Source organism: Octopus bimaculoides, chromosome 13, assembly GCF_046866305.1.
Source record: "Octopus bimaculoides isolate indiv1 chromosome 13, ASM4686630v1, whole genome shotgun sequence".
In the NCBI taxonomy this organism is placed as follows: domain Eukaryota; kingdom Metazoa; phylum Mollusca; class Cephalopoda; order Octopoda; family Octopodidae; genus Octopus; species Octopus bimaculoides.
The window spans coordinates 60224004-60239931 of NC_142940.1; the positions used below are offsets into that span (position 1 = coordinate 60224004).

At 36.9% G+C, this 15928-nt stretch overlaps 1 protein-coding gene across 1 annotated transcript; it reads left to right on the forward strand.

The window, feature by feature from the left end:
- Positions 1 to 577: 577 nt before the first annotated feature.
- On the forward strand, positions 578 to 15173 carry LOC106867211 (organic cation transporter protein). Its single transcript, XM_089361909.1, has 9 exons — positions 578 to 1021; positions 4981 to 5354; positions 6520 to 6623; positions 7952 to 8106; positions 9408 to 9576; positions 11190 to 11435; positions 12171 to 12385; positions 12993 to 13101; positions 14005 to 15173. Exons 1-9 carry the CDS (start codon positions 961 to 963, stop codon positions 14231 to 14233), a joined length of 1662 nt encoding a protein of 553 aa, XP_089218035.1. The 5' UTR covers positions 578 to 960; the 3' UTR covers positions 14234 to 15173.
- Positions 15174 to 15928: the final 755 nt, after the last annotated feature.

Consider the following 15928-nt stretch of genomic DNA (forward strand, 5'->3'; position numbering starts at 1 on the left):
GGCGTTCGTTGTCAACCGATGGTGGGGGCCAAAAATCGATTGCCAACCGATGGTGGGGTACAAACACACACACACACACACACACACTTGTGTGTATTAACAGTAATAATGAGTATGAAAATACACAAAACTTATTTCTAGCATATTACAATGACCTCGACGTGTTTTCACTGCAGCGACTGCACATTGTCTGCACATTGTCGCCAATACAACCTTGCAATGTTATCAAGGCAGTTCCACAAGGATCTGTCCCTTTGGGTTTCGTCGAAGTGAAGTGGTTGAAGTAAATATTTCTCAGTTAGTGCCCTGTGGGAGGGAGGTAGGTGTGCTGTTATCAGTATATGATGCGAACCTTGATTTCACCTGGTCGCTGCCTGAAGCTGAGCTTGGTCTTAAAATAGGTGAAGGTTGAAGCTTTTCGTTCTTCGATCGTCTTAATAGCTGTGTGTGTTTTTGTTCGACGCTCTGACGATTTCACAAAATAAAAACGGTTTGTAACATTAACACGATGCTTCCGATATAGGGGATGGGTTGATCTGTGCCGTGTTTTATATATAAAGCTACACACATACATCTTACTTCATGTGTGTGTGTGCGCGTGCGCACGCATAGAGGGATTTCAACTACATATGTATAAAGTGACAGAGTTAAACATAGTCAAGTAATTGGTTAGCATCATCTAAACAGACTCAGATATACATTACAGTTTTTGGATTATTAATATCATTTCTAACATTGTACATATGTACACGCACGCACACACACACACACACACACATACACACACACACACACACACACAGACACACACATACACACACACACACACGCGCGCACTCACACAAACACATATACATGCACTCGTGTGTTTCGCTGCTGGTTGGCTGGAATTGAAGCAGTTAACAGTTTTGTCAGAATCAAAACTATTGCAGAAGTCACTGAGTTACCATACGGCTCGCTATGGAATCCTTTAAAGACAACTCAGACTCGAAGACGAATTTAGGATCTCTGCAGCTAAAAGGTAATATTACTATAATTAATTATAACTAATTAAATTCTTTTCCGATGCTACCATTGCACTTTTACGTTCAGGTCAGGTTTGTTGTTAGTCGCAAAACACTAAATTTTGTTGTCTTCTTTTTTATCGTTTATCTCTCACTTGTTACAATCACTAGACCGCGGCCATGCTGGAGCACTGCTTTAAAAATTTTTTAGTCGAATGAATCGATCCGAGTACTTATTTGTTTTTAAGCCTTATTTGTTCTTAAGAGTCACCCTATCAGTGACTCTTGCCGAACCGCTAAGTTATGGAGACGTAGCACACTACTGGTTGTCATGTGGTTGGTGGGGGAGAAATACACCCTTCCCCCCCCACCCACATTCACGACGGGCTTCTTTCGGTTTCCATCTACCAAATTCACTCACAAAGCGTTGTTTAATATCTAATTAAGGCGGCGAGCTGGGCGAAATGCTTACCGGTATTTCGTCTGTCTTTACGTTCTGAGTTCAAATTACGCCTAGGTCGATTTTGCCTTTCATCCTTTCGGAGTCGGTAAATTAAGTACCAGTTGTGTACCGGGGTTGATCTAATCGACTGGCCCCTCCCCAAAAATGTCGGGCCTTGTGCCTTGAGTAGAAAAGAATATTTAATTAAATTACAACAGAAGAAGGCAGCTCGAGGCCGTCATAGCCGGCATTCCTGTTATGTTCAACACAACACAGATCAGCCCATCTCCTAAATCGGAGGCATCGTGTTCATGTTACGAAGCATCATTTTGCGAAATCGTTAGAGCGTCGAACAAAATGCTTTATTCTATTTACTTACAGCGCCTTACATGCCGATTTCAAATCCCGTTCAGACTCGTTTTGCTTCTCTTCGCTCTGGAGTCGATAACAAATCGGTTAAATACTAGATTGATTTTATCGATTACCTTATCCCATCCGGTTAATGTTTACAATATTACCTTGAAACGAAATATAAAAAATAGTGCAACGGATGTAAAAGAAATGTGTAGGAAACAAATATGAAAACAAAAATGCGCGGAAAGCAACGGGGTGGGGAGGGAGAGGACTTCGGAAAATTCACAAGATCCGAATTTTTCCCTCATAACTTTTAGGAATTTCTTTTTTTTAAATAAAATTTTATATAAATACCTTTCAAACGGCATAGATTACGATTATGAAGAAAATTGTGAGTAAAATCTTTTCGGAAGGGGTGGGGAGAGGACTTCGGAAAATTCACAAGATCCGATTTTTTCTCTCGTAACTTTAAGGAAAATGGATATCTTTTAATGAAATTGTATATACCTTTCAAGGGGCATGCATTACGTATGCCTAATGTGCTGAAAACCCCTTATTTTTGTTCGGAAAAAGAGATGGGGGAGAAACCGGAATTATTAGAAAATGCTTTTCTTTTTCGATGAATGAATTACGGTGGCCTAATATGCCACAATCAGCCATCTGGGATTAATATATCCAATGATGTTTAAGAGGTATGTAAAAGATATTTTGTTTTAATGTTCGTTTAGTCGTTCCGCAATGCGCCTAGATGTTTCCGCTATGTATACACACACACACACACACACACACACACACACACACACACACACACACACTAACGTGGTTTTGGTAAGGATTTTGTATCATTCTTTCTCTCTCCTGTTCAGACTTCATTACCACTAATTTTTATAACTTCAGCATTTTCACTTATTATTCTTTTCAAACTTGTTTGAATTTTCAATCTAATGTAATCCACACTCCAGAAAACGTATTTCTGCAAAATGTTATCTTAAAATATGGGTAAAGAAAAGGGGCTAATGCAGTTTCGTACCTCACCTTCAAAAACGTATTTTTTGGTGGGGTCCCCACCTTTTTTCTGAACAAAAATAAGGAGTTTACGGCACATTAGGCATCCGTAATGCATGTCGTTTGAAAGGTATACCTCGACCTCGGCGGAATTCGAACTCAGAACGTAAAAACGTATATATATATATATATATAATAGGCGTAGGAGTGGCTGTGTGGTAAGTAGCTTGCTTACCAACCACATGGTCCCGGGTTCAGTCCCTCTGCGTGGCATCTTGGGCAAGTGTCTTCTACTATAGCCTCGGGCCGACCAAAGCCTTGTGAGTGGATTTGGTAGACGGAAACTGAAAGAAGCCCGTCGTATATATATATATATGTATGTATGTATGTGTTTGTGTGTCTGTGTTTGTCCCCCCAACATCGCTTGACAACCGATGCTGGTGTGTTTATGTCCCCGTAACTTTGCGGTTCGGCAAAAGAGACCGATAGAATAAGTACTAGGCTTCTAAAGAATAAGTCCTGGGGTCGATTTGCTCGACTAAAGGCGGTGCTCCAGCATGGCCGCAGTTAAAAGACTGAAACAAGTAAAAGAGTAAAAGAGTATATATATAGTAATTATCAAATTACTACTAATTGTAATTATTAAAATACTGCTAATTATAATTATAGTACTAATTTTGATGTCGTTTAACTACTTAACTGCCTGCCTGTTAACTGACAGCCTTATAAACCTATTTTAGTTGGCAGCATTCCGTCATTACATCTTCACATCCTGTTTGTGTGGGAGGAGGAGAACATATGTCTCCATTTATTTCCTCTTTCCTCAAGACTTAATTCTCGTCAACTAACCGGTACTCCGTCGGTTATGACGATGAGGGTCCCAGTTGATCCGATCAACCGAACAGCATGCTCATGAAATTAACCGAAAAGTGGTTGAGCATTTTTACAGACACTCGTACCTTTAATGTAGATCTCAGGTTGATTCGATGTGGCATGGAATGTAACATAGCTGGCCCCCTTTGAATTACAGGTACAACTCTCATTTTTGCCAGCTGAGTGGACTGCAGCAACGAGAAATAAAGTGCCTTGCTCAAGGACACAGCGCACCGCCAGGTACCAAACTCATAACTTTACGATCTTGAACCGAATACTTACTCACCTACCCGCAAAGCTATATCCAACGTAGTGCTGTCTTGTGGTATGGACACTCTGGGTTGTTACCTGGACACCTCCAGGACCCAGGGGTCCAATTCTGATCTGTGCATATAGTGGCTATCAATAAATAAACTCTATAGGACCCAATGCTTTGATTTGTCTGGGAGCCTCTTGGCTGTAGGGGCCCAATTCTTATCTGTGTCTACTGTGGCGTGCATTGATTTGCCTTGGGTCCCTATAATGCGGTTAAGATGGTCTGGGTCCAATAACCAAACATGGTAATATTGATAATTGGTTCTGATTTAGATACAAGGACAACAATTTTGAGGGGGTGGGTGGTTTATCGAATCTATTGACTCCAGTATATGACAAATACTTTATCGATTCCGGAAGGAGGGAAAAACAAACTCGACCTCGACGAATCAGAAGGTAAAGAGTCGAGAAATAAATCGCTATTTATCCAACTCCGTCTTATACATGAAATCCATTTGTTATATCTTACATAAAATATTTTGTTGTGTAATCATAATGATTTTAATAATCATATCAAAGACTTCCAACATTATATTTTAATTGATTAATAAAGATCATATTTTGTGGGAAGAATTGTAATCAAACTAAATCAAAACTTTATTTTATTGACATCAAAAGGACGAAAGAAATAAATATTAAAAGCCAAGGGGACATAACTGAAAGCGAGCTACCGAGTTACTTCCCTGTATTCACAAGAGATGGAAAACAGGGAGCTGAATCGGATGCTGGGACAACAACGCGCAGAGCTCCAGCATTCGATCCTCAGAAGAGGAGAGGTCAATGGAAAGATAATAATAATAATAATAATAATAATAATAATAATAATAATAATAATAATAATAATAATAATAATGTAGTTCTTGATACACCTAAAAACATGAGATGGTAATGGGTTTGCCTAATTAAACCTGACCTGCAGTTAAACAACAGTAGTAATAACAATGACACAAACAATCAATTTATCTAGAATCTCTCTTCTCGTTTCAGAGACAACACATACAGAGACTATTGAAACGTTGCTGAAGCAATGTGGCGGTTTCGGTCCCTATCAGAAGAAAATCGTTTCTTTACTTGTCTTGTTTTTCCTCCTCAGTCCTCTACAAACCATGAGTATGGCATTTATCGGGGCCAAAGTTCCTTTTTCTTGTACTCCTCCGAATTTCAATTCTTCACTCGTGCCAAGAAATTTTAGTATAAAAACCTTCAAAAATTTGCTGTCACCGGAAGATGATAGATGTTCTGTTTATGAAATTAACATGGATGGGGATTATTACCAAATACCAACAAAGAATTCAACAAGAATGCAATGTAGCCAAAACAGAGAATTTTATACTGAAGATATATCAACGGTTGTATCGGAGGTAAGTGTTGAATTTTTGTCTGTAATATCAAACTAAATATTAGATTGAAACTATCACAAGATTTTTACAAGACCACATGGTCATTGGGTTCCTTTAAAGTAACCATTCTGTTGAGTGGATTTAGAGTAGCATTCCAGTCCGAGGATAACCGATGAATCGCGAAATTTATGTTCTTTAAGTAAAAGATGAAGAATTTCAGGAAAGAGTCGAGCAATTTAATTGTATACAATACCTGTGTTATCAAATTCGCAAAATAATGACATATTTTCAAAATTTTATCCCGGGACACAAAAATATATTTCAAAAATAAAATAAAATAAAATAAAATAAATTAATAATAAAATTTTCACTCATTTGAAAATAATTTTACTATTAAAAAATTACTTGTAATTAATACCAGTAATTAATAGCGACACTTAGCAGATGATTCTGCCTTTTTTTTTTTACTCATAATTTCATGTCCATGTTTTGTTTCAAAAGGTTTTGGAAAATTATAGAAATCGTTTTATAAGCAAAAATTCTCAGAAGTAAACTGCTTCGTTCTTTGGAACTGCAAAAAAAAAAAAAAAAAAGAAAAAAAAAAGAGAAATCTAAAGTTTGCCTTTTTTTAATAATTGCAACGGTTTTCGAATTTACAATCTTTGAAGCTGAATCCCATGCTAACAAGAAAACAACAGCTGACCATATTTTATAAACGGTCAATTCAATATGTTGCCATTCCTCATAATTATAATCCTGTTAGAGGAATAAATTAAAAGATTTCACATGCTGATTTTTATAATTTCCTTTCTATGTTAACTGTGAGAGGATAAAAATTGTGGTACGATTCAAGATTTTAGCCGCTACTTCTGGAAATTACAGCTCAAGTAATGAGGTTTGGAAATTCTATCCAATACCTATTGCTAACATTTTATCAAGTCCAGGACTGGAACATCCAATCAAAAGCAAAATATAAGATTAAACACCGCTAGACTTTTTATATGATTCTCTTACACCACTACGTTCCTCTCAGTGATAATTTCTAACATAAGCAAAATATCACAAGTTTTATAGAGGAAAAAATGCATTAAACTGGTCTCTTCAATATTAATGAAAAACACAATTTAGAAAATAAACAACTTTGTTAATTTGTTTTCTTCCTAAAGGATTTCTCTTTCTTTCTCAGTTCAACTTAGTTTGTGAGAGAAGATGGCTGAAGAGCTGTTCAAAGTCAGTGTTTTTTGCTGGTCGTCTGTTTGGTGCATTTGTATTTGGGATCTTAGCAGACAGGTAGATATACATCGAAATCTTTTTTTAATTATCATATTTGATGAACAACAACGACCTTGGTTGAAGCTTCTCAACAGACCAATCGCTAATTCACTGCATTTCTGACAGTTAGAAATACAAAAGTGTGTGTGTGTGTGTGTGTGCGCACGCACGTGCTTGAGTGTGCAATTTGAGTGAAACAAGGAACAAAAAGTATTTTGGATTGAAAGGGCAAGTTTATCATTGTTTTTGTTGATATTTAGGAATTTCACCGAAAGGCACACACACACACACACATATACACACATGCGCACACACCCTGACAAATACTAATCACACACATACACAAATGTGCACACATATACTCACACCATCCTACCAAATATAAAACACAAGCACATGTATATATATATACACACGCACACACACATAGAGACGTGCACAGAGACACACACACTCACACAGTTCCGACCTCTAAGAGGTCAGAATGGTGTGAGCCACTTGCACGTTAATTTCACGAGCAGGCAGTTCCGTTGATCGGATCAACTGGAACCCTCATCTGTATGTATGTATATATATATATACATATATACATATATATATATATATATATATATATATATATATATATATATATATATATATATATATATATGTGAATAGGTAAGTGATAGGTTTGCCTCGATCCTTCAGGGGTAGTCTGAAGCATCCAAGCAACCAGGGGATGTTTAAATCCGGAGGCACTCCTGGGGATCAGCTGTATGGGTACCGTCTATATATATATATATATATATATATATATATATATATATATATATATATATATGTATATATATATATATATATATATGTATATATATATATATGTATGTATATAAATGTATGTATATAAATGTATGTATATATGTATATATATATATATATGTATATATATATATATATACATATATATATGTATGTATGTATATATATATATATATATATATATATATATATGTATATATATATGTATGTATATAAATGTATGTATATATGTATATATATATATATATATATATATATATATATATATATATATATATATATATATATATATATATATATATGTATGTATGTATGTATGTATACACCTATGTGTATGAATATAGATATATGTATGTTGTTTGCACACTCACACTCACACACACGCACACATACACACAAATTTGGTAAAAGGTCAGATGGTGAAGGCCGCAAAATGTTTCCAATCAGTTGTCCGTTCAATTGTTGCTGATCTGGCGAACATAAACGACAACCGCAGTTATATATAATCTATATCTCTATATCTCTATATCTCGATATCGTTTCAGATATGGTCGCCATCACTGCTTCTTCTTCGGTTTAACGTTAATGATTGCAAGTGGAATTATCAATATATTCATTAATTCTTTCATAGTTTTCATATTTCTATATTTCTTCCAAGGCTTTGGTCAAGTCGGTAGCTACTTCTGTTCTTACACCATTAGTAAGTTTAAATATTTTCTTTTTTTTTTTTAAATCGCTATTTTCACTATTTTCTTTGTTAGTTATTTCACGTATAATAATAATAATAATAATAATAATAATAATAATAATAATAATAATAATAATAAGGCAGAATTACTAGCAGGAAAGAAACAAAGGAATATTGTCATAAGCACGGTTCACGCGAAAGTTTCACCAAAGTTGACGATGCTGCATGGAGCGCTACACACTAAAGCAAACATAAACAGACTGTATATGAAAAGAAAGAATGGTGGCAGAGGACTTATTCGTATAGACCACTGTATAAGGAATGAAAGGAGAACGCTTGCCGAGTATTTGATAAATAGTGAAGAAGACCGGCTGCAATATGCTGCGAAAGATATGAGTGTAAATGCAAATGAGTTTGACCAAAGAGCTGAGGGGAAGAGAAACGAAGACCTTCTTGAAATGAGAATGCATGGACAGTTTGAAAGGAATATACAGGACGTTAAGGATAATACAGCGCCGTAGGCATGGCTTGAGTGAGGTGATCTGAAGCGTACCACCGAAAGCCTGATCATTGCTGCACAAGACCAGGCTCTCGCTACCAATTCAGTGAAGTATAACATCTATGAAACTTCTGGCATCCAGAAATGCAGACTCTGTGGAAAGAGTGTGGCAAATGTGACCCACTTGGTCAGTGGATGTGAGAGCCTTGCACAAAAAGAATACAAGCGCCACCACGATAGAGTGCGTGTGTATAGTGGAAAGCATTTAATACAACACTATTCTATATGCGTATCTAATTCCACTTACCCTCTGTGGAAATTTATTGGTTGATTACATTGACAGAAGGGAAGAGAGAAGTGAAGAGAGGATGGCGTAGAATCGATTAACTTGATATCACTATTAGATTGATAATTATTCTTATCAGTCTTAGAACAGTCATTAGCAAGTTCCGACCCTTGGGACTTTCTGAATTTTTCGCTTAAGAGAAAAATTGATTTGTATATTTTGAGTAGTGCAACCTGTTTGGTGATAAGCCATGGCTCATGCGGCCCTTTCGTCGAGAAAGGTTGCCCTAAAAACCAAAGACAATTTTGGTGTGATTTGAACCTAGAACATAATAATGGTGCATCTAAATTAAATACTGTGATTCTATTTCTCTGCTAATTTCATCATCCAGTGTTTTTTACGTAGCAAAAAATTACAATGAGAATAGCGATGCAGAAAATCTCCCTAAAGTCGCATGAAATCGAAAAAAGGTTGTAAATCCCGTGACTCTCGCCGGAACGTAAAGCGTTTCCGTTTTGTTTTTTTCAGTCATTGAACTCGTTTCAACGAAATACCGGAGTCCATTGAATTTCTCCCTCCATATAATGTATGCTTTGGGTGTAATGCTTCTAGTTGGTATTGCTTATGCTCTTCCTAGCTGGCGCCACCTGGAGTGTGCCATCTGTGTACCATTTGTGGTCTACATTTTTACCTGGAAGTAAGTAATCTTTTTTTTATATTATTTATGTCGCTCGTAATTGGTTTGTTTCTCTGTCGCTACAACGGATAGAAATATTTAATTATTTTCTTACATGGTAATTAGTGAACCATAGTGTCGATGGTTACGGATTTTTGACGAGTTAATCATTGGTTTTATTGCACTTCTAAATTGAACGAATAAGTAGTTCAGTTGAATGAGCAAAAGAATACTCATCGTCGAAATCGACTGAGATCCATTTTTACTTCACTATGAAGCTGTTTGTAATAATCAATGCTTGGACAAACATCAATTTTCAAATGAAAAAAATAGAAATAAAAGAGTTGGACGTAGAATCTCTCCACCAGTGTTTGTGCTGAGTGAAAAGTTTGCGATGTTTTGGTAACTTGCTTGCTTTTTCCCCGCCAAGTTTCAACATAAGCGCAGGAGTGGCTGTGTGGTAAGTAGCTTGCTTATCAACCACATGGTTCTTGGTTCAGTCCCACTGCGTGGCACCTTGGGCAAGTGTCTTCTACTATAGCCTCGGGACGACCAAAGCCTTGTGAGTGGATTTGGTAGACGGAAACTGAAAGAAGCCCGTCGTATATATATATATATATATATATATATATATATGCATGTATGTATATGTTTGTGTGTTTGTCCCCCCAACATCGTTTGACAACCGATGCTGGTGTGTTTACGTCCCTGTTAGCTAGCGGTTCGGCAAATGAGACTGATAGAATAAGTACTTGGCTTACAAAGAATAAGTCCTGGGGTCGATTTGCTCGACTAAAGGTGGTGCTCCAGCATGGCCGCAGTCAAATGACTGAAACAAATAAAAGAAAAGTAAAAGAAATAAGCAACCAAGCATTCAAAGGAGGCGCCATGGTGTTGCACCATCCGAAGCCCCGTTTCTGCCAGTTCTTTGATTCCATGTTGATACCAGTTCTTTACTTTCGAGCCGAAGAACTACTTCACCGAAGCTTTCACCTCCTCTTGGCTGATGAAGCGTAGGAAGTGAGCTATGGATCGGAACATGTAATGATCCGAGCGAGATCTTTTCTCACAATCCTAACGTGCATAAACAGAGGTTAAGCAAGGCTTAGCTTCAGGAACTTGTCTCCAAACATAAGCGTTTTGAACACAAGGTAATGGTTTTGCGTCTGGTGGAATCGTGAGGGGATAATTCACTACAAATTCGTTCCGGATGGTCCAACCATCGACGCTGACCTGTATTCCAAACAGTTAGAGTAGGGATGTACCATTATGTGGAAAAATTACCCGGCATTGGTTAACAGAAAGCGAGCTCCTCTGGAGTAAAACGAAACAAAACATCATACTACTCAGATGACCCAGAACGAACTCCAGGAACTTGAGGGAATCGAAATGATGTCCCACCCAACGCACAGAACTGGTATCAGCATGAAATCAAAGAACTAGTCGAAAGGTGGCTTCAGACACTGCAACACGATCGCCCTTTCTTTGGATGCTGGGCTGTTCTTTGTTGTAACTTGAAGAATAAAGCAAATAAGTTACCAAAATACAACAAAACTTTCGTCTCAATACAATTATTTTTACTACTGAAACATCAGGTTTTGTCTTATATTCTTTTCTTCTATTCCAATGTATAGGCTTCTACCAGAATCACCGAGATGGCTTATTGGGAGGGAAAGATATGCAGAAGCTGGAATATTGCTGAAAGAAATTGCAAAGGCAAACGGCAAAGATCCAGACATAATCAGTGAACAATTTGAAAGCCTCATTATTGAGACGAAAGAGAAGAGAGAAAAGAAGAAAGCAGAAAAGACTTACACGTGTATTGATTTGATAAAAAAACCTTATCTGGCGTTTATCTCCTTTAATGTTTGGTTTAACTGGTAAATATTGCAGTTTTGTTTTAAAATCTTTTTATTAGTGAAAAGTGGTAAAAGGGTAACAAGGAGGAAAATGCATACAAGCAAGCATTACAAACATATATATACTTCATCATCATCATCATCATTTAACGTCCGTTTTCCATGCTGGCATCGGTTGGACGGCTTGACAGATGTCTGGAGAACCAACGGCTGCACCAGGCTCCAATCTGATCTGGCAATGTTTCTACAGCTGGATGCCCTTCCTAATGTCAGTAAGTCTGAGAGTGTAGTGGGTGCTTTTTACGTGCCACCAGCACAGGAGCCACTCAGGCGGGCCTGGCATCGGCCACGTTCGGATGGTGCTTTTTACGTGCCACCGGCACAGGAGCCACTCAAGCGGGCCTGGCATCGGCCACGTTCGGATGGTGCTTTTTACGTGCCACCGGCACGGAAGCCAGTCAGGAGATACTGGCATCGGCCACATCCACACACACACACACACACACACACACACACACACACACACACAAGCACACATATATACTTAAACGAAGTCAACAGACTAGTGAATTCCTAGTCATGATCATGATGATGATGATCCAGGCAAAAATAATCAGGCAAAAATTACGCACATAATATATATGTAGTTATGTATGTATATATATATTCACACGTATGTGTGTGTGTGTGTGTGTGTGTGTGTGTGATTCACAGAAGCACATTTTAAAAGAAATAATTTTGCTTTCTTTCCCCTAGGTTTGCTAACAGCATGCTGTATTATGGAGTAGCGTTAAATGCCGTTGATATGGCAGGAGATCCCTATATCAACTTTTTGATAATGGCAGTCGTGGAGATTCCAGCCTGTCTCGTCTGCATGTGGTTCTTTCATTGCTTCGGTCACCGTAAACCAATTTCATTCTTCATGGTATTTGGTGGAATTAACTGCATCATCTCCAATTTTATTGGGAAAGGTATTACTTACTTTATTTCTTTATGTTTTTCCTTCTGATTTGCCATCTTGTTTACAATATGTCGTTTTTGACAATTTGTTTCGATATTTCAACGACTTCTGCTCTTTTCAACTTGCTTGTTGCATAACATCGGATTCTCTCAAAAACCAACTCGAAACATTCACCTTTCTTTCTCTCGTCTTTTCCATTCCGTTTTGCCTTCTAGTTTTAGAATTGAAACTTTTAACACCAGGTTTCACAAGAATTTTCATCCCACAAAAGTCTGCTTCCACTGCAGACGTTGATTTACAGATGTTCATCGTGGATATCAATCACATCAATCACAGCTAATCGATTACATCGGCTTCAGTGTTTCACTGGTGCTTAATTTATCGACTCCGAAAGGATAAAAGCAAAGTTGACCTCGGGTGAATCCGAACTAAGAACGTGAAGACAGACGAAATACCGCTAAGCACTTCGCCCGGCGTGCTAACGATTCTACCAGCTCGCCGCTTTAAATAATAATAATAATAATAATAATAATAATAATAATAATAATAATAATAATAATAATAATAATAATAATAATAATAATGGAGATATTTGAATGAATTTTGCATTATTTTAGGATCTGTTTGGATCCCGTTACTGTTTGCCGTTCTTGGAAAATTTGGGGCTACTGCAGCATATGGAGGAATTTATTTAGTATCAGCAGAAGTATTTCCAACTGTAGCCCGGTAAGTATCGAAATTTGGCTATTGTAATAATTTGGCATCACTATTCTTCCTTTACACACGCACGCGTGCATATCTTGGAACCGAAGCGTAAACATACAGTCGTTAGATATCAAATCAATTATAACAGGTGTATATATAGTTATACAACACATTCAAGAGAAATGCGTGTATATATATATATATATATAAGGAGTGGTTGTGTGGTAAGTAGCTTGCTTACCTACCACATGGTCCCGGGTTCAGTCCCACTGCGTGGAACCTTGGGCAGGTGTCCAATGGAGCCTCGGGCCGACCAAAGCCTTGTGAGTAGATTTGGTAGACGGAAACTGAAAGGAGCCCCTCGTATATGTATATATATATATATATATATATATATATATATATATATATATATATATATATATATATATATATATGTATGTATGTGAGTGTATATGTTTGTGTGTCTGTGTTTGTCCCCTCAACATCCGATGACAACCGATGTTGGTGTGTTTACGTCCCCGTAACTTAGCAGTTCGGCAAAAGAGTCCTTATGTCTATTTGATCGACTAAAGGCGGTGCTCCAGCATGGCCGCAGACAAGTGACTGAAACAAGTAAAAAGAATAATATATATAAATATATATATATATATATAAAACTGTTTTGTATAGTTGTTTTCTTATCTAATACAACGATGACATTAAAAGGACAACCGTTACAGCAATAACCGGGTCATGTTATTTAAATCACTTATCAAATACGCTGTATTGCCGTAGCACGCACGCACGCACACACACACACACACACACACACACACACACACACACACACACACACACACACACACACACACACACACACAACTTTTATATTCTTGTTTGCTCATACGCATTTCTATATGTTTTCTTTCTGTTTTCTTCTAGCAACACTGGTATCGGCATGTCTTCAGTCTTTTCGCGTATAGGAGGCATATGTGCCCCTTTTCTTCTTGAATTATCTACGTATGTCTATTGGCTCCCTTTAACTGCTTTTGGTATAATCTCCATAGTATTTGGTCTTCTTCTTCTGCTTCTACGAGAGATGAAAGATTCATCTTTACCCCAGTCTATGGAAGATATGGGGAAATTAAGGAAACATTCCGAAAAGTTGTGAGATCGACGTTTAATCAATTTGTAATGAGAATTTTACGATGAGAATATTTTAATTCAGATTTTTAACATTCGCATTAAACCACACTTTTATCTTTTTGTTATTTTCATGTAAATAGAAAGATATATTCGATAACGGACACATTACTGATTTTTTTGTATCGATGTATCGATCCCGCCGGGATGAATGAATTAAGATTAGAAAAGAAAAAAAAATGATCAAAGCAGCGAAATTAAATTTATATTGATGGGATTTGTGACTGGAAACTTAAGAAACCGTGTTTAAGCACCTCGAGACATGTAGTTCAGCAATCTGTCGTTTATATCTAAATAAGTCTATACTAACAAAAACGAAAAAAACCAAACAAAAAAAAAAAACCAATAAAACAAAAACAAAACAGCTTCCATGGTATTGAACAAGAGTTTAATTTTTACCTATCGGACACCTACTGTACGAGACGACAGTTTGTCACTGGTATATATCCAACAATGATATCCTACAACATATTCTGGACAGTGAAATGAGCCAAAGACGAAATTTTAGGTAAATGATGTCAGGCAGACCAGATTAATTTGTCTTGTGGAATCTCCCTCCTGTGTTTATAAAAATACTCTGAACACTAAAGAGGTAAGATGAAGATTCCTGCATCGAGGAATAGAAAAGATAAAACGAGCGTTCGTAGAACGATACTACAAGTTTGATTGCCAAAACCAGAATATAACGTTTTGTACTTTTGTGCTTCACCAGTGAATAAGGAAGAGAGAGAATATGGTGACGTATACAACATAAACTACAATATTACTTTCTCACTCTACCTCACTATTTGATGAAAGACAAACTTCAGAACGTTAGCTTCTTCACACCTAATGACTACTAAAATCATCGAACATTTCTGTCATATTCAATCTTGTTAATAAAACTTTTCTTTTCAATTTTCTACATACCTGAAAACATATGAAATCAATCCTTTCCGTATGGGCCGTAAAGTAAAGTAAAATATTCATCTCGATTAAATACTGCGGTTCACAAAGGGACTGCATCTGTTCTCAGAGATACAACAAGGTAGGGCCTCTATGTGTTGGCTCAATTTTCCAAAAATATCAACCAAATCTCTCTGCTAAATGAAGGACACATTGGACAATGTAGTCGAAGATGTACAAAAATATGCGATGATTATGTGTAGAACGCCTTTTATCATGCATATGTTACTTTGGAGCAGATTTGGGATTAGACGACAAGGACAACGTAGCTATATAGAGCGTGTCATGGTTGTCACAATGTGTTTGTGTGTGGAGGTTTATCTGTATATATTTATATGTTTATAGTCGATTTTAATCTGATTCGTGGTGCAAATGATTACTGGTCAACAAAGCCAGCAACAGCCAATTAACAACAACAGTAGTCACAGCAATAGTAACAACAAAAATAGCGGTCAAAAGTTTTCAGTAACAACGAAACCGTTAGTAAATATTTAACACAAACAGTATAAAAATAAACAAGGACGACATGAGCAACAGAGAAAGTCTTTATTCAGAAATAAGACCGACACCGATTTAGGAAAGTATGAAGTTATAACAACATTGATTGCAGAGTCATGAATATCTTTGAAAAAGTGAAACTGGTTGGAAGCGTAAACGTTCCATTTTTATTCCAAGTTTACCATAAAAATTTTAGTGCATTTTCTTTATTCTTTTATTC

Coding starts and splice junctions, on each gene's coding strand:
- LOC106867211 (XM_089361909.1), top strand. CDS start 961: ATGGAATCCTTTAAAGACAACTCAGACTCGAAGACGAATTTAGGATCT. Junction 5,355..6,519: donor TATCAACGGTTGTATCGGAG/GTAAGTGTTGAA, acceptor TTTCTTTCTCAG/TTCAACTTAGTTTGTGAGAG. Junction 13,102..14,004: donor GTATTTCCAACTGTAGCCCG/GTAAGTATCGAA, acceptor GTTTTCTTCTAG/CAACACTGGTATCGGCATGT.